The sequence below is a fragment of the Hemitrygon akajei genome, chromosome 14 (assembly GCF_048418815.1).
Source record: "Hemitrygon akajei chromosome 14, sHemAka1.3, whole genome shotgun sequence".
NCBI classification, from domain to species: Eukaryota; Metazoa; Chordata; class Chondrichthyes; order Myliobatiformes; family Dasyatidae; genus Hemitrygon; species Hemitrygon akajei.
In genome coordinates this window covers 100,187,350-100,206,734 of record NC_133137.1, presented here as the reverse complement: position 1 = coordinate 100,206,734, position 19,385 = coordinate 100,187,350, and the positions used below count along the sequence as shown (strand labels likewise).

At 44.1% G+C, this 19,385-nt stretch overlaps 1 protein-coding gene across 10 annotated transcripts in view; it reads left to right on the top strand.

The window, feature by feature from the left end:
* The window catches only part of plxna4 (plexin A4), a 712,781-nt gene that overhangs the window by 603,184 nt on the left and 90,212 nt on the right, over positions 1 to 19,385 (top strand). For all 10 annotated transcript variants that reach the window (XM_073066781.1, XM_073066783.1, XM_073066775.1 and 7 more), the window contains exons 20-22: positions 1,990 to 2,224; positions 7,217 to 7,359; positions 13,352 to 13,620. In XM_073066781.1, coding sequence (XP_072922882.1) covers positions 1,990 to 2,224; positions 7,217 to 7,359; positions 13,352 to 13,620 — 647 coding nt within the window. The remainder of the gene's footprint in view (positions 1 to 1,989; positions 2,225 to 7,216; positions 7,360 to 13,351; positions 13,621 to 19,385) is intronic.

Below are 19,385 nucleotides of genomic sequence, written 5' to 3'. Positions count from 1 at the left end.
TGGGATTAGTGTAAGTGATGGTTGATAGTCAACAGGGACTCAGTGAGCCAAAGGGCGTGTGTCCCATGAGAGTCATGTGAGAGACAATATATTATGGAGAAATAAATGGAAAAATGGGACTATGTGAATGCTTTGTGAGCTGCTTTAGTCCGAATGACCTCAGTGCTACCATGAGATGACATATGAGTAGTGAGAGCAGAATGAATGGGCAGAGTACACTGATAGGAAAACAGCCAAATATTTAGACATAGACAGCAAATATCCAGACATATGGAATGACCCAGACTGCTTCATAGTGAACAAATCCACCATCTGATGACCAGATAAGCAGCCAGAGACAAAGTGGTTCAATCTACTTCACAAACAGACCCTGAGGTTAAATGGTGTCAATTACAGGACATTAAAGGCAATGTTGTTACTGTGATAATATATGATAAATACATTTAGCTAATTATTTATATAATGGAGCAATTCAGGAAATGCTATTAACTGCAGCCGCGTTTTATTAGGTTTTCACACAGTCAGGGAGTAAGGTTTGCTCGATGTTGTACAGTATAGCACCATGCTTATGACGTTAACTGCAAATACAGTATTCCCAAACACCCCAACTCCTGCTGCCAGAAGGATAAAGGGGATAGACCCAGGGTCCCCTCAATCCCCACCCCCTGCTACATAGACAGCACAGTGGTAGAGCCATTGCCTCATGCTGCCCGAGATGTGGCTTCTGTCCTGAATTTGGCTGCCGTCTGTGCAGAGTTTGCACGTTCCCTCTGTGACAGCATGGGTTTACCCAGATGCTCCAGTTTTCTCCCACATCCCAAAGACGTGCAGGCTGATAGGTTAATAGGCCGCTGTAGAATGCCCTTTGTTTCTCTGTGAATGTTGGAGTCTGGGGGGAAGTGATGGAAATGGAGAGGTGGGGTAAAATTAAAGGAGTGATGGAGGATAGGTGTGAGTCAGTGGTTGATGATCAGCATAGACTTATTGGGTCAAAGGGCATGGTTCAGTGTTGTATCTCTCGATCACATAAATCCTACTGCTGCTCACACACCATCTTCAGAATGGTTTGCTGCTCCTTCATCATTGTGCATCATGTTCTGTTTGGAACTTAAAACATTAAATTAATTCAAAGAAAACACGGGGGTCCAAAAATACCAGTGTAGTTCAAGTTTATTTTATGTGAGACACGCACATATCATGTGGCAGCGTAATGACGTATGCAATTAGCATATTTTTACATATACTCCATAATTAATTATTTAAATGAACAAGATTGCTGAATCAATCAGTAAGATCATTCAGATATTATTGAAATATTAAATACTCAACAGATCAAGTTCCTGGGATGTCCTATCCAATGATAGAACTTTGAACAGTATAGCAGAGTACAGGCCCTTCAGCCCACGGCATTGTGCTGACCCTTTAACCTATTCCACGGTCAGTCTAACCCTCCCTCCCACATAGGTCTCCATTTTTCTTTCATCCACATGTCTCTCTAAGAACCTCTTAAATGGTCCCGTATGTACCTGTTTCTGCCACCATCCCTGGCAGTGTGTTCTATGTGTAAAAAAAAATATCACTATCATTCCCCACCCCCCCCCCCATGATACTTTGCTCCAATCAGTTTAAAATTATATCCTCGTGTATTAACCAGCCTGGGAAAAAGGTGCTGGCAGTTCACTCTATTTGTGCCTCTTATCATCTTATACATTTCTACCAAGTCACCTCTCATCCTCCTTCACTCTAAAGAGAAGAGATATACATAGGGTAAGTAGGAATATAGGAAATATAATTCCCATCTACCTTCCCAATTCCCTTTTTTCTGTGATGTTTACATTCTGTTTTTTTTTAAATGTAAATGATCAGCTAAGAGAACTAATTATAATTAAGTTTGCCTCTTTGTATATTCTGGCAGACCCATGGTGCAGTTACTCCTGCGTCCTTAGCCTCCGTTCATTAGTGACAATGTGCTGACTTCTTCCTCCCCAGGTGCGGGTCGGTGGCCTGGAGCATTCCCCCGGCACTGTGCACATTTTCCCGGACAGCCCACTGAGCTTCCCGGCCATCATCAGCATCGGAGCTGCTGGGGGGCTCCTCATCATCTTCATCATTGTGGTGCTCATCGCCTACAAGAGGAAATCCCGGGAGAGCGACTTGACGCTGAAGAGGCTGCAGATGCAGATGGATAACTTGGAGTCACGAGTGGCTCTGGAGTGTAAGGAAGGTAAATTGTGTGTCAGCGTTCAAAGTTCAAAAGGGATTGATTATCAAAGTAACATAAAACCTTCAAAATCGGCTTCCAGCACGCAGACACAATAGGTCTCATTAAACAACAACAAAGACTTCCCGCCACATCCAATCCAAAAAGAAAAATCATGCAATCAATAAAAAAATAAATAACACACAGAACATGAACTGCAGAGTTCACGATAGTGAACACATAGCCATGGAGCCAGTTCAGGACTGAGGCGAATGAACTGGGTCCAGGAGCCCGATGGCTGCAGGCCACAGCCACAGAGCCAGTTCATTGCTAAGGTGAGTGTAGCCAGTCCAGGAGCCCGATGGCTGCAGGCCACAGCCACAGAGACAGTTCAGCACTGAGGCGAGTGAGGTCAGTCCAGGAGCCCGATGGCTGCAGGCCACAGCCACGGAGACAGTTCATTGCTAAGGTGAGAGAAGCCAGTCCAGGAGCCCAATGGCTGCAGGCCACAGCCATGGAGCCGGTTCAGGACTGAGGTGAGTGAAGCCAGTCCAGGAGCCCAATGGCTGCAGGCCACAGCCACGGAGACAGTTCAGCACTGAGGTGAGTGAAGCCAGTCCAGGAGCCCGATGGCTGCAGGCCACAGCCACAGAGCCAGTTCATTGCTAAGGTGAGTGAAGCCAGTCCAAGAGCCTGATGGCTGCAGGCCACAGCCACGGAGACAGTTCAGCACTGAGGCGAGTGAGGTCAGTCCAGGAGCCCGATGGCTGCAGGCCACAGCCACGGAGACAGTTCAGCACTGAGGCGAGTGAGGTCAGTCCAGGAGCCCGATGGCTGCAGGCCACAGCCACGGAGACAGTTCAGCACTGAGGCGAGTGAGGTCAGTCCAGGAGCCCAATGGCTGCAAGCCACAGCCACAGAGCCAGTTCATTGCTAAGGTGAGTGAAGCCAGTCCAGGAGCCTGATGGCTGCAGGCCACAGCCATGGAGACAGTTCAGCACTGAGGCGAGTGAGGTCAGTCCAGGAGCCCGATGGCTGCAGGCCACAGCCACGGAGACAGTTCAGCACTGAGGCGAGTGAGGTCAGTCCAGGAGCCCGATGGCTGCAGGCCACAGCCACGGAGACAGTTCAGCACTGAGGCAAGTGAGGTCAGTCCAGGAGCCCGATGGCTGCAGGCCACAGCCACGGAGACAGTTCAGCACTGAGGCGAGTGAGGTCAGTCCAGGAGCCCGATGGCTGCAGGCCACAGCCACGGAGCCAGTTCAGCACTGAGGTGAGTGCTGATGACTTCAGGTCACAGCTGCAGAGTCACTTCAGCACAGTTCAAGTCTGTCTTACCTTCAGTCAAAGCCAACTCCTGCATCCTTTTATCTCTTAAGAAAATGATCAATCTGTTTTTTGCCACTCTTCTTAGAAGATCCACACTGGTATAACTCATTTGCTTGTAAACTAATGATAAACACAGCTTCTTTATAAATGATTAAGCACAGGGTAAGGAAAAACCCATTAAGTCCAAGGAAGAATGGAGTGGTCCTCTCCAGGGATGGATGAAGTGACCACTGGGGACCACTGCTTATTTTAATGTCTATGAACAACCTGGACTCAACATAATTTTAAATGTTTGAAATGATACTTGGAAGTGTATTAAAGAAAGAGAAAGATAACAACAGATTAAGTGGATTTAATGAGGAAGTGAACAGCTTGTGGAATTTAACACCATGAAGTGATCTGTTTTATTAGAATGATTCAGAGGCATTACATGTCATTTTAAAGTGATCACTGGAAGAGATCTGAGTGCACACAATAACACACATAAAATCCTGGAGGAACTCAGCAGGTCAGGTAGCATCCATAGAAAGGAATAAAAAGTCAACATTCATCAATTCTGATGAAGGTTCTTGCCCGAAATTTCGACTGCATGTTCCACTCTGAAGATGCTGCCTGACCTGTTGACTTCCTCCAGAACTTTTGTGTGTTACACAGTATATTTTGCCAGTCCCAAAAAAGGGATTCTTAAGTGGCTTTGCTTCATCAGGAATCAGCGTGAAACATTGGCCTTTTTATCCATTTCCATAGATGCTGGTTGATCTGCTAAGTTCCTCCAGTATTTCATGTGTGTTGCTCTGGATTTCCAGAATCTGCAGAATCTCTTGTTTTTATGATTTGTAGAACCTCTCATGTTTTTGAATGTACACATATCATTAAAGACGGCAGAACAAATTGAGGAGTGTTAACAGAGCCAACGTTATTTTTGTAGTAACAAGCAACTGTTGGAGGAACTCTATGGGTTGAGAAGAATCAGTGTGATGAAAGGACTTGTCAATGTTTCTGGTTGAAACCCTGTACCAGAGGCTCTCTGTTGGTCAGGATTGACCATGGATGTTACATCCCAGCTGCTTACATGATACACAAGCCAGGACAGTACAATATGGAGAGCAAGCTGTTGTCAATGTAGTAGGCTCCCCCTCTCCATGCAAAGAATGGATCTTAATTAATGGCAGAGACCAATAGAGTTTGGTACCATCAGCATCACAGGAGTTGCCAGTCAGCATTGACTCAATGTAGGACTGCCTTAGGGACTCCAGCTCCAGATTTTTCCCTCGGGGTTTACTCCCGAAACGTTCCCCATGAGTGGGTATACCCACAATGTGGCCAAGGTTTGAGATCAGAGTTTTCCTTCTCTTAGATGGGCTGCCAATCATGACTGACGAGCCCCATCTGCCCAAGCGACTGGTTTTAAGGTGCCAGTAACCTGCCTTTGCCCCTTCTCCCCATCAGAAGCAGTTAGTAGGTAGTGGGAGCTTATCCCCACAACCCCCATGCCCCCCACCTTAAGGAACCCTGCATCTGGACCCTACATAGTTCCTTTCCTCTCACAGATGCTGCTCAAGTTCAGTTTATTGCCATTCAACCAAACAAAACAATGTTCCTCTGGACCAAGGTGCACAACACAGGACATATAACTCACACACATTACACATGAAATAATATTACCACAAGTGCATGAACAAATAATAAGGTGCATTTGCGACACAAGTTAAAAAGTGAACAGTATAACGCTACTGGCCCTTCATATGTGATGAGGCCTGGGTAGTGCCAGGGAGTTCAGTAGTCTTATGGCCTGGGGGAAGCAGCTGATTCCCATCTCAACAGTTCTTGCCTTAATACCACAGTACCTCTGCCTGATGGTAGCGTGTCAAAGAGATAGTTGGACGGATGGGAGGGATCACTGACAGTGCTAAGGGTCCTCCTGAGTTTCTCCAGCAGATATTTGATGCTGTATTACAGCATCTGCAGTTTCTTGTGTCTCCAGTATTATTTTTGGTTTTGCAATAAGGGCAGAGGGTGGAAAGGTAAAGAGGTTCTGCTCAATCTCTGCAAAAACCTGGTTAGGCCTTGCCTAGAGTTCGCTGTTCATTTCTGTGTAATCCATGTTAAGAGGGAAGCCTGGCACAGAGAGGACACTAAAGCTGTTTGCTGGAAGTGATTCCAGAGATGGTGAACTTCAGAAATATGAGGAGCTTGGAAAGGCTAGAGAGTTGGGGTCATTCTTTTCAGAGCACGCCAGGTTACTAAGCTGATTTGAGTGTTCAATATCACAAACAATTTTGACAGAGGACTGTTTCTCCTGGAGGAAGGAAGCAGATTTAAAATGATTGACAGTTAGACTGGAGACGGCAGGATGAAATCATATTTTCTGAGGCAGTTGAAGGGATTTAGAAGACACTACTTGATGGTATAGTTGAAGCAGTACTAGTAATCACCCTCAAGAGGAAACTATAAATAACATAAAGAAGAAGGCAATGTTTTGATTGGATGTGGGAAAATAGGAGATGACTGCATCAATTTCCTTGAACATCTGAAATAGGTGCAGAAGTTAGCTCTTCACTTCTACCATTCATCAACATCAGGAGTGATATCCCAGAGCCATTTTCAGCCTATCCCTACATTCTTTGATTCCATTTAATGTCTCATTTTGAACAAACACAATGAGTGAGGTTGCACAGCCATCTGGGATAGACAATTCCAAAGACTCGCCTTCCTCTGAGGACAGAAATTTCTCCTCATTTCAGTCCTACACCTTACTCTCAGGCTCTGCCTCTTGACGCTGGGTATTAAAGGGAAGCCTCTTCCCTGCACCAAACTTCTTAAGAACACGATGTGTTTCGGTGTCATCTCTCATCCTTCTAAATGCTCATGAATGTAGTTCCAGTCTTCTTGATTTCTCCTTATGCAGTAGACCTGGAACCAAATTAGTAAATCTTCAAGGCATTCCCAGCATAACAGCCTGAGTAGCACAAAACCTGATGGTATGAACATTAATTTCTCTAATGTTCAATAATTTCTCCCCCTCCCCTTCTCTCTTTTTTTTTCATTCCCCATTTGGGCTCCCCTCTTACCATTTCTCTTCTGCCCATCATCCCTTCTGATGCCCCTCCTTCTTCCTTTGTCCCACAGTCTTCTTTAATCAGATTCTCCTTCTTCAGCCCTTTACCTCTTCAAGAGATTCAAAATTCAAGATTATTTGTGATGTGTACATTAAAACACAGTGAAATGCCTTACTCCCTCACCTTACCTAGCCTGACAGGGCCCAGCCACCGCTGTCTCGATTCAACCCATACCCGCCAAACTGCAACAGTCCTGTACCTTTGAGACTTCAGTTCACACTGCAAAAATGTCAGGTCGTGCAGGTGATTCGAAAGCTCAACTCTGAACGGGAAGTTGCTAGCTATTGATTGCAGTGATCAATTTTTATAGTTTTTATATTTATATCATTATGATCATCTTTATAGTTTTGGTTGTTCTGTTTGCTACCAGTAAGTCCTCGCTGTGTTTCAACAGCAACCTGAGGGTTAAAAGAGACTGTAATTTACAATAGGAAACAAACCACGCAAATGAGGAATAGCGAGGTAGCATTCTTGAGTTCATGAACCACCAGAGATCTGATGGCAAAGGGCAAGAAGCTGTTTCTAAAATGCCAAACCTTCTTAAATTCTTGTCAATCTTCTTGCACAGCCTTTGCCGAACTTCAGACAGATATCAATGAGCTGACCAGCGACTTGGACGGCACAGGAATTCCCTTCCTGGACTATCGGGCTTACACCATGCGGGTTCTCTTCCCGGGGATAGAAGACCACCCCGTTCTCCGCGAGCTGGAGGTAAGTGGTTGCTGGAAGTGGGAATGAGTGAATCGTTTTGGCAAGAGTGTTGCATGACCAGGGACACAGATTCAAAGTGATGTTGAAAAGAGATGAGAGGTTGTGAAAACAAATGTTCTTGCAGATTGAGTGTTGATTTTCTGCATCTTGTAATGGTGCTGGTGGAAAGGGAATCTATTCAGCCTCTGAACGGGAGTTGGATGGAGACTTGTTGAGGTAAAAGTATATGCAAGGCAGTGGCAATTGAGCAGGAAATGATGCTGACTGAATTGCTCTACTGTGAAACAGTAGAATCCAGAGGTCAAAAAATGCTACTCTTGGGCATTTGTAACACACGTAACAAGGCTGCAGGAACTCAGCAGGTCAAGCAGCATCTATGGAGAGAAATAAAGAGTCAACGTTAGTTGGTACACAGGCTCCTCTGAGTGGTGGGTCTAAATCGCATTCAAAGCACTTTATAGAGTAGCAGGGTGTCACACCCAGTGCAGCTTGAGGGGGTGCTGCAACGTCTGAGATGCCGAGCCTTGGATGAGCTGTCAAGCCCTCTCGGATTGATGGTGTTATTTTGAAGCAGAGTGGTGGTATTTTCCCCAGTGTCCTGACCGATATTTATGCTTCAGAGAATGTCACAGAATCAGGTGACCTGTTTATTCCCAGACTGCAGTTTGTAGGAGCGTGACATGTACAAATTGACAACAGTTCAAAGTCACTATAAGATACTGTGGCGTGACTCAAAGATGCAGATTCATTTATCACATGTACATGTTAACATATAGCTATCAACTATCTGCCTGAAACCTTCCAGAGAAATTTTGGTGAGGTATACCTATGATAGTCTTTGCAATATTCCTAGCGTGTTTCAATATCAAGCTACGCAGTGGCCATTTTACCGGGTAAACCTGTACACCTGCTCGTTAATGCAAATATCTAATCAGCAAATCATATTGTAGAAACTCAGTATATAAAAGTATGCAGACGTGGTCGAGAGGTTCGGTTGTTGTTTAGACCACACATCAGAATCCAAAACACCAATGTATACCATGAAATTTATCTTTGCAACGGCAGTACAACTCAATACATAATAATATACGAAAAACATGAATTACAGTAAATATATATATAATAGTTAAATTAGTGCAAAAATAGAAGTAAAAAAGTAGTGAGCTAGTGTTCATGGGTTCAATGTTCATTCAGAAATTGGATGGTAGAGGGGAAGAAGCTGTTCCTGAATTATTGAGTGTGTAATCAATATGTCTTAGGTGATTGGGGTCCTTAATGATAGATGCTGCCTTTTTGAAGCATTGCTCCTTGAAGATGGCCTGGATACTATGGTGACTAGTGCCCAGGAGGAGAAATGTGATCTAAGCGGCTTTGACCATGGAATGATTGTTGGTGCCAGATGGGGTGGTTTGAGTATCTCAGAAACTGCTGATCTCCTGGGATTTTCACACACAGCATTCTCTAGAGTTTATAGAGAATGGTACAAGATCCAAAAAACATCCAGTGAGCTTCAGTTCCATGGGTGAAAATGCCTTGTTAATGAGAGAGGCCGGAGGAGAATGGCCAGACTGATTCAAGCTGACAGGAAGGTGACAGTCATTCATATAAACACATGTTACAACAGTGGTGTGCAGAAGAGCATCACTGAATGCACAACATGTCAAGCCTTGAAGTGGACAAGTTACAGCAGCAGAAGACCATGAACATACCTGTACACACTCAGTGGCTACTTTGTTAGGTACAGGTGGTATGCTGGAGATAGAAGAGACTGTAGATGCTAGAACTTGCAACAACAAAAAACAACTTGCTGCCGGTCAGGCAGCATCTGTGGAGGGAAATATCAAGGACCCACACCATCCAGGCCATGTCCACTTCTCACTGCTACCACTGGGTGGTACAGCAGCCTTAGGTCCCACTCCACCAGCTTCAGGAACAGTTATTGCCCTCCCGCCAACAGGCTCCTCAACCAGTGCGTATAACTTCAATCACCACTACTCTGAACTGATTCTGTGACTTCAAAGACTCGTTACAACTCCTGTTCTCAGTACAGAGTCTGAATTTGAAAGGCGACATGAAGGGCTCTAAGCAAAAACCAAATCTTATTTCTGATTGAGTAAGATCATCAAAATGGGATGTGGTGCAGTAACTGAAGTAAGTCAGAGACACTCGCTGATAGCAAGCAATGGGATTTCACTGAAAATGTTCAAATTCGAAGCAGAATGCTGCCTTTACCTGCTCAGCACAATCCCGGCATCAGCTATCAGTCAGCACTAGAGATTCTGAAAATCCAGAACAACACACGCAAAATACTGGAGGAACTCAGCAGGTCAGGCACAACTATGGAGAGGAATAAAAAGTTTACTTTCTGGGCTGAGACCCTTCGGCTTTCCAAACAGGGAATCTGGGTCAGGATCAGTGACAATTTGGCACGTCGTGAACTGTCATTTTAGTTCTGCACTGAATCAGTAGTTTCCATTCTTTGAGTCAAATTGCAAGACATCTCCTCGACTGCTGCCAGACGTACTTGGAAGTACATTTGGCTGGTGTTTGTTATTGCTGGATCACATCCTGGATCTCCTTGCCCAACTGCGCAGAGGAATTCACTTTCAACACGTGCAGTGCAGCAGCCTACAACGGTGGCTTGTCACCACCTTCACAGGAGAAACTGCGGACAGACAATAAGTGCTGGCCTTGTCAGCAACACCCACACCTCACAGGAGAATAAAAAGAAAACCGGCTGTTTCGGAATTGCTTTAATAATTAACCACAGTCAGCTATGATTGGCAATAAAAGTTCCTGTGATATATTTTGCCTTGGGCTTTTTACGCACCGTTGTTCCACTGAAGTGGAAGGAATAGTTGGTAATTATTTATAAAGTACTTCACTTTTATAAACATAATACTTAGTCGCATTTACCATGGAACCTGATCTTAAAAATCATGAGCCGTCGGCTTGTAAATGAGGCTTCAAGGTGGTGGGAATGCATGTGATGGTTGCCAAGAGATTTAAAAGGGATTGGAGTTCGATTTAGACTGAGCAGCTTTAACTTGGAACTGTTCTCTCGGGTATTCATCAGAAGCTCTTCAGGAAGGTACCATGGAACTCATGTTAGTCATTCTGAACTTTGCCCTCTCTAACTATTCCCCACCTGAGCGAGTTCATAAAAATGGCTCTCATACAAATCACAATCAGGTTTATTAACATGAATGTCATGAAATTCGTTAACTTTGCAGCAGGAGTAAAATGCAATACATGATAAATATAGGAAAAGAACTAAAATACAGTAAGAGTATGTAAGTATATTAAATAGTTAAGTTGAAATAAGTACTGCAAAAATAGAAATAAAAAATAGGGGTGAAGTAGTGTTCGTTCAATATCCATTTAGGAATTGGATGGCAGAGGAGAAGAAGCTGTTCCTGAATCCCTGAGTGTGTGCCTTTAGGTTTTGGTACCTTCTTCCTGACAGCAGCAATGAGAAGAGGGCATGTCCTGGATGGTGGGGGTCCTTAACAATAGATGCCACCTTCCTGGGACACAGTTCCTTGAAGATGTCTTGGATACTATGCAGGCTAATACCCACGATGGAGCGGACTAATTTTACAACTTTCTGCAACTTACTTCAATCCTGTGCAGTAGCCCCCACCCCCCCATACCAGATGGTGATGCAACCAGCCTAGTAGTCTATGAGTGACGCACACAAAATTCTGGAGAAATTCCACAGATCCTTCAGAAGGGTTTCGGTCTGAAATGTCAACTCCTCATTCCCTTCCATAGATGCTGCCTGACCTGCTGAGTTCCTCCAGCATTTTGTGTGTGTTACTCTGGTTTTCCCAAGTTCAATGTTCAAGTAAATTTATTATTAAAGTACATATATGTTATCTGAGATTAATTTTCTTGCAGGCATTCACAGAGAATTCAAAGAAATACAATACAATCATTGAAAAAGTGCATATAAAATGGACAAATACCAATGTGCAAAGCCAACTACATTGCTGGCCAGTGGTGTAGTGGCATCTGCACCAGACTTTGAGGCGTGTGGTCCCAGGTTCGAATCCGGCTGGCTCCTTACGTGCTTTCCATCTGTGCTGGATCGACTGTCGAGCTCGCAACTCGGCCTCGTAAAAAACAGACAAATGCTAAAGAAATGGCAGGGTTGTCGTCCAGTGTGATGCAAAGTGTGGGAAGAAACAACAGAAGAGAATAAACAAATACAAAAAGAAAAAAAACACTAAACAAAATAATAATGATAAATAATAAGCAATAAATATGAGTATGAGTGGAAGAGTCCTTGAAAATTGAGTCCAAAGCTTGTGAGAACAGTTTGATGTTGGATTGAATGAAATTGAAAGAACATACCCCCCATAGAATTTCTTCTGTTTAAGAATCTGAGAACACTCTTTCAGTAATTCTGAACGAGTTTTTTTTAAATGAAAGGAGTTAGGAACTAATCTTTCCTTTTTTGGACCTGCATTCTTATCTGGCAGAGGAAGGTATTAGGAAATTGCATGATTAATATCTTCTTGCTCTGAATGTTCTGTGCTAATTAGCACTGCAGAACCTAAACCTCTTCATTTCTGTTTTGATGACAATCAACTCCACCCACTAGCAACTGCGTTAATAAGCTTACAGCTTGTGAACTTTTAATTGACTCTGAGGGCCTTTTCTCAAGGCATGAATCAGAGTGGAGCCACAAGATCAATCCCAAGCATTGTATGGGATGAGTTTCAAAAGGTTTGCTAATCTTTAAGATTCAAAATTTAAGATTGCTTAATGCCATTTCCAGTACACAAGTATAAAGAAAAATTAGATTAGATTAGATTCAACTTTATTGTTGTTGTGCTGAGTAGCGATACAAAGCCAATGAAATGCAGTTAGCATCTAACCAGAAATGCAAGGAATAGTGTTATTTATAAAATAACTGCGAATAAAAAGTAAGTGCTACAGCACACAAATATAAAAGTACTGAGACAATACAATATGGGTGCAATACTGCTTAGCGCTGTGATGTGAGGTTCAGCAGGGTCACAGCCTCAGGGAAGAAGCTCTTCCTGTGCCTGATGGTGTGGGAGTGGAGGCTCCTGTAGCGCCTACCGGATGGGAGGAGAGCAAAAAGTCCATGGTTTTCGCCCTGCCCGGGCAGCGTTTATGGTAGATGTTCTTAATGGTGGGCAACTGGGTGCCGATAATCCGCTGGGCAGTGAGTATGGCTCCTAGCATGCCTGAAGTCCACAATGATGTCCTTGGTCTTCTGGGTGTTAAGGGCCAGGTTGTTGTCGGCACACCACGCTGCCAGGTGCTGGACGTCATTCCTGTAGGCCATCTCGTCATCCCCTCTGATCAGGCCAACCACCATGGTGTTGTCTGCGAACTTGATTATGGAGTTAGAACCATGTACAGGAACACAGTCATAGGTGAAAAGGGAGTACAGAAGAGGGCTCAGCACACAGCCTTGAGGCACGCCAGTGTTCAGGGTGAGAGTGGAGGAGGAGAAGTTGTCTAACTTAACAGATTGGGGTCTGTTAGTCAGAAAGTCCAAGATCCAATTGCAGAGGGATGAGTTGATACTAAGCTGGCGAAGTTTGGCAATCAGCTTAGAGGGGATCACAGTATTGAATGCCGAACTAAAGTCAATGAACAGCAAATGAAATAATTGTAACTCCAGATTCAATGCAGCACCAAAGAGAATCACAGCAAGATAAAGAGTACAATAATAAAAACACACAATAAATATAAATACATAAGATAGCTTATATACATAGACTGATTGTGTGTCAATAAAGTGCCACTGGACATACATTTGGTGACTAACAGGAAATATTAAAGTAGTGGTGAAGTTACTGGGTGGAGGTGTTGATTGGCCTTACTGTTTGGGAAAAGTTGGAATGATAGGTTGATATTGATGGGGTAGGGGTGGTGAGGCACTTGAGGAGAAACAAGTCAAGAAGCGTTTGGCACGCAGGATGTTGATTTTTGTGTTGCTGCTTGTTTAAAGGTTCCAGGATACAGGCAAGAGAGAGTGGAGAAAGGCTTGATGCTGTTTGGGCAGCTGATCAACAGTAAAGTGTTCCTGCTGACCTTCATCCGGACACTGGAGTCCCAGCGAAGTTTCTCCATGAGGGACCGAGGGAACGTTGCTTCACTGATCATGACCGTCCTTCAGACCAAGCTCGAATATGCCACTGACGTCTTAAAGCAGTTGCTTTCCGACCTCATTGATAAGAACCTGGAGAGTAAGAACCATCCCAAACTTCTGCTGAGGAGGTAAGACATTCCTGAATATGCTTGCTGTACTTTGGGAAGGATCTCACAAAAGCACCCAATCACAATATAGAGGTAAGTAAAGGGAATTAGTGGAAGGATCTGAGGAAAGTTGAGGAACGTCTTATCCCCACCACTTTTTGGTGCGAGTCTGGAAACCACTGTTTGAAAGGGAGAGGGAGGCAAGAATCCACATTTCTCAACCCAAAAGCTGTGTAAGCACTTGAAGTGTCAAAATCTCAGGGTTACACACCAAGAGCTGGGGAACAAGATTAGCTAAATACCTTCTTGTCTCGACTGGTCAAAGGGTCAAGCAATCTTCTTCTCTGCCACAAACTTCGATTTCACAAGAGAAAAAGCGGCAATTGAGCTGTTCAAATTAACCCATCGATGACTGACGTTCCGCCACTGCGGAATAATGCGTCAAATACTGTAAGTAAGTTTTGAATTACACCTGTGCATGCATATACTTGTACATATGACATTGAACTCAACTTTCAACTTTGAATGTTTGGAGAGAAAGGAGCTTTTGGCAGAGTACTTTCACCAAATCACTTGAACAACTGGTTTCTGTAGACAATTCAAGTCCTGGTGAGAGAGCAAGCAAGCAGTTAGCTCTGATCTAATAAGAAGAGCTGTAGACCTCCTTGAAGCTGGACAGCTTCTGAGATCACGTTGCATCTCCATGCACCAGTGAGACAGAGTTTGGAAAGGAGTCACTGCCCACCGCTACAGCTCTCTGAGGACAGATTGAGCAAGCTAGGGCTTTTCTCTTTGGAGAAGAGGAGAATGAAGAGTAACCCTATAGAAATGTGCAAGATGATAAGAGGCGTAGACAGAATGGACAGCCAGACTTTTTCCCAGGGTGGAAATAGTTAATAAAAGGGGGCGTAATTTAAGGTGTTGGGAGGAAAGTACAGGGGGGGACATCAGAGGTAAGTTATTTACACAAAGACAGGTAAGTGTGTAGAATGCACTGCAAGGGGAGGTGATAGAGGCAGATACGTTAGGGACATTTAAGAGACTCTTAAGCTGGAACATGGATAAAAGAAAAACAGAGGTGCATGGAAGGAGAGTGTTAGATTGACCTGGAGCAGGTTAAAGAATTGGCACATTATGAGCTGAAGGATGTGTACTGTGCTGTAATGTTCTATATCCCTCATTGTGAATGTAAGAAAGGAAGCACTGAACGTGACAGACCAGTTGGAGATGTCTGTAAGTCTCTGCCTTACCTTAAAGGGTGGCTTCAATCCTTTGATCAAGGTGGTGGAGATGAAACAACAACTGTTGTATCCCCAAAAGGTGCAGGGGGAAGTGCCAGGGAATGGGCAAGAGTGGGTGAGGAGGGATGTACAAATCCAGAAGAGAGACCATTGAAAGAAAGCAGAGTGGGAGGTGATGGCCAGTGGAGGGGAAGATGTGCTCAGTGGTGGGATCCTTTAAATCTGACTGAAATGGCAAAGGATGATATGCTGTATATAGTGGTTGGTGGTGTGAAAGGTGAGGACCAAGTCATCTCTATCTCTGTTCCACACACAAGAGATCCTGTAGATTCTGGAAAACTTGAGCAACACACACAGTATGCTGGAGGTACTCAGCAAGTCCTGCAGCATCAATGAAAGGGAATAAACTGTTGATGTTCAAAGTTCAAAGTAAAATTTATTATCAGAGTACATACAAGTCACCACATACAACCCTGAGATTCTTTTTCTATAGGCATACTTAGCAAATCTATAGAATGGTAACTGTTCTATAGATTGTAAACAAACTGCACAAATGCAGATATAAATAAATAGCAATAAATAATGAGCATGAAATAACAATATAACAGAGTTCTTAAGTGAGTGTAGCTATCCCCTTTTGATAAAGAGCCTGATGGTTGAGGTGTAGTAACTGTTCTTCAAGTCCTGAAGCAATTGTACCTTCTACCTAATGTCGCAGCGAGAAAAGAGCTTGGCCTGGGTGGTGAGGATCTTTGATGATGGACTCTGCTTTTCTATGGCAAAGTTTCTTGTAGATGTGTTCAATGGTTGGGGAGGTTATGTCCTAGGCTGAATCCACTGCCTTTTGTAGGGTTTTCCACTCAAAGGCTTTGGTGTTCCCATACCAGGCTGTAATGCAGTTGTTCAGCACACTTTCCACCACACATCTACAGATGTTCACTAAAGTTTTCAATGACATGATGAAACTCTACAGACTCCTGAGGAAATAGAGGCGATGTCATACTTCCTTTGCAATGACCAGGTCTTGCTGAGTTCCTCCAGCATTTTGTGCATGTTCCTGTATCTCTTTTCTGACCAGGGAGGAGGAGGAGTTGGTGCGAGCAGATTTGTGGGAAATGAAGGAAATGCACATGCTGGTTCCATCAGCTATAGCAGAGGAGAAGCCAGCACATTGTTTTGAAGGAGGGAGGACATTTAGGAAACTCTAGAACAGAGAGCCTCAACCTGAAGGTCAAAAATCCAGTGAGAAAACTTCAAATGGGACTTGGAATTAGACAGTGAACATTACTTAACACAGTTGGAACTCTGAGGTTTTGAATTCTTGCAGTAAATCAATGCACACTCACAACCATCTGCTGTGGACCATGATGCCAAGTAGTGATTTGCCTGATGTACTGCTCACTACCACTGTCACTGGACACCAGCCACCACCATCTTCAGCAGACTTAGTGCAGTGCCAGTACTGATCAAAGGTAAACCCCGAGCCAAAGATGGAGTTAATAAAACGAAGACTAAATGCTGGCTCTAGGGGTTTGAGCTTATTCAGTCTTTATGGAGAAGAGAGAGAGCTGTGGCATTGTATCAGAATCAGGTTTATTATCACTGATATATGCCATGAAATTTATAGTTTCTGGCAGTCGTATAAAAAATTAATAAGTAGAGCAAACGAGAGCAAAAAGTGAGGTAGTGCTCATGGGTTCATGGTCTATTTAGAATTCCGACGGCAGAGAGGAAGAAGCTCCTCCTGAAATATTGAGTCTGTGTCTTATTCCCTGATGGTAGTAATGAGAAGAGGGCATGCCCTAGATGTTGAGGGTTCTTAATGATTTATGCAGCCTTTTTGAGTCATCGCCTCGTGAGGCATCGCCCTCAATGGTGGGCAGGCCAGTGTCCATCATGGAGCTGGCTGACTTCACATCCCTTTACAATGGAGAAAATTCCAGAGCTTTGGAGGTACAAATGGAAAAGGTGGGCGGAAAGAGATGAAAGTGAGGTTTCTGCCTTATTACCAATGTCACTCAAAAGGCTAAGCCTTTCTCATATTCACAGTGAAGGATGTAGTGGACTAACATCTATGCCCACACGACTCCTTTCCAAACTGTGCTAATGTGCAAAGGAAGACAAGTAAAAATAATACTGAGAACATGAGTTCTAAAGAGTCCTGAAAGTGAGTCTGTAGGTCACAGAATCAGATCAGATTTGTGGTGAGTGAAGTTATCCATGCTGGTTCAGGATCCTGATGGTTGAGGGATAATAACTGTTCCTGAACCTGGTGGTGTGGGACCTGAGGCTCCTGTACCACCTTTCTGATGGTTATAGGGAAATAACTCTTCATGAACTTGTTGGTGGGGGACCTGAGGTTCCTGTACCACCTTTCTGATGGTTATAGGAAAATAACTCTTCCTGAACTTGGTGGTGTGGGACCTGAGGCTCCTGTACCTTCTTTCTGATGGTTATAGGGTAATAACTGTTCCTGAACCTGGTAGTGTGGGACCTGAGGATCCTGTACCTTCTTTCTGATGGTTATAGGGTAATAACTGTTCCTGAACCTGGTAGTGTGGGACCTGAGGCTTCCGTACTTCCTGCCTGATGGTAATAGTGATAAAAGAGCATGGCCTGGATGGTGTGGGTTGGTGATGATGGATGCTGCTTTCTTGTGCAGTGCTCCATGTAAATGTGTTCAATGGCTTTGAGAAAGAGGAAGTAGCTTGTGTTTTCCAGTTCTCATTGTGCACCTCTAGTGTCAGAGGTGATGTTGTATAATACAGCAATCTGGTAGACAACCTTAGTTTTGCAGATGTTGAGTGCTTGGCCCATCATCTCATCCACTTCAGTAAACAAATCAACACCGATATGGAGCTCAGCCTCTGACCGTATCATCACACTATAAGACAAAAGACCATTTGGCCCACCATTCCATCATGGCTGATTTATTATCCCTCTAAACCCCATTCTCCTGCCTTCTCCCTGCAGCCTTTGACACCTTTACTAATCGCCAACTTATCCCTCCATTTTAAATATTATCCAATGACTTGGCCTCCACAGCCATCTATGGCAAAGAAATCCACAGATTCACCCCCCCCCCCCCACCCCCGGCAAAAAACATTCTTCCTCATTTCTGTTCTAAAGGGGTGTCCTTCTATTCTGAGTCTGTGTCCTCTGGTCCTAGACTCACCTTCTGTAGGAAGCATCCTCTCCACGCCCACTGTATCTAGGCATTTCAATATTCGATGGGTTTCATTGAGATTTCCCCCCCCCCCCCATTTTTCTAAACTCTGTATGCATTCACAGGCATTGTTATCAGCCAGCTGCTCACCCTCTGAGGCTGGCCTGACCTTGATGCTGGAGTGGAAATAATCTGCAGGGCTACTGTTCAGCCAGTGCCTGGGATCTATGGCCCACTTAGTCGACAAAAGGCTCCTCATCTGATGAAAATATTGCACCATGGCAATTCACTAGGAGTCACGGTGCGTCAATCACAGTCTGGCAGAGGGCTGGGTAGATTTCATGCTTCATGATTGTTTTTGGGAGACATGAGCTGTGCTTTAATTGATGACTGTATGTCAGGAGGTGAGGGTGTGCTAGAGGTCAGATTTACATGTTCCATTGAAATGAAGGGTCCCCCAGTCAGGCAGCAGTGAAGCAGTATCCTCCGCACATCACAACAACAATTATAGACATAAGCTTCTGACTGCACCCACTCAGAATGCCAATGAGGTTGGACTGCTTGGTCTGTGGAACTGATGGAGCTCGACCTGGGCTCCCTTGAGAACCAGATTCACCAGTGCACAAATAATTACCCAGTGAGGTGAAAATCTTTCTCCGAAAAGTGGGACGTTAGGAAAAGGCAGGAAATTCCTACTGATGTTTTTATAGGAAAAATAATGACACCTACACTCAGTGGCCACTTTATTAGGTACACATGAACACCTGACTATTAATTCAAATGTCTAATTGGCCAATTATGTGGCAGCAATGCAAATACATAAACGCATTCAGACATGGTCACGAGGTTCCGTTGTGGTTCAAACCAAACATCAGAATGGAGAAGAAATGTGATCTAAGTAACTTTGACTGCAGAATGGTTGTTGGTGTCAGATGCAGTCATTTGAGTATCTCAGAAACTGCTGATCTCCAGGGATTTTCACTCACAACAGTCCGTAGGGTTTACAGAGAATGATGCGAAAAACAAAAAATAGGTGGCAGTTCTGTGGGTGAAAACACCCTGTTAATGAGAGAGGTGAGAGGAGAATGGCCACAGTGGTCGAAGGTGACAGTAGCTGAAGTAACCACATATTACAACAGTGGTGTGTGGACCAGTATCTCTGAACCCACAGCAGTTTGAAGCTTGGAATGGATGTGGTACAGCAGCAGAAGACCACAATGTACATCTGTACCTAATAAAGTGGCCACTGTGTGTATTTACATTTGTACTCGTGTTGACTTTTGTAAAACCATTGATAGCAGGGATTTATGCTCCCTTTCAGCCATGAACTCCCACTTCTTTGTCTTCCTATTGTTTCACCACCGTCTGTGGAGTGTGGC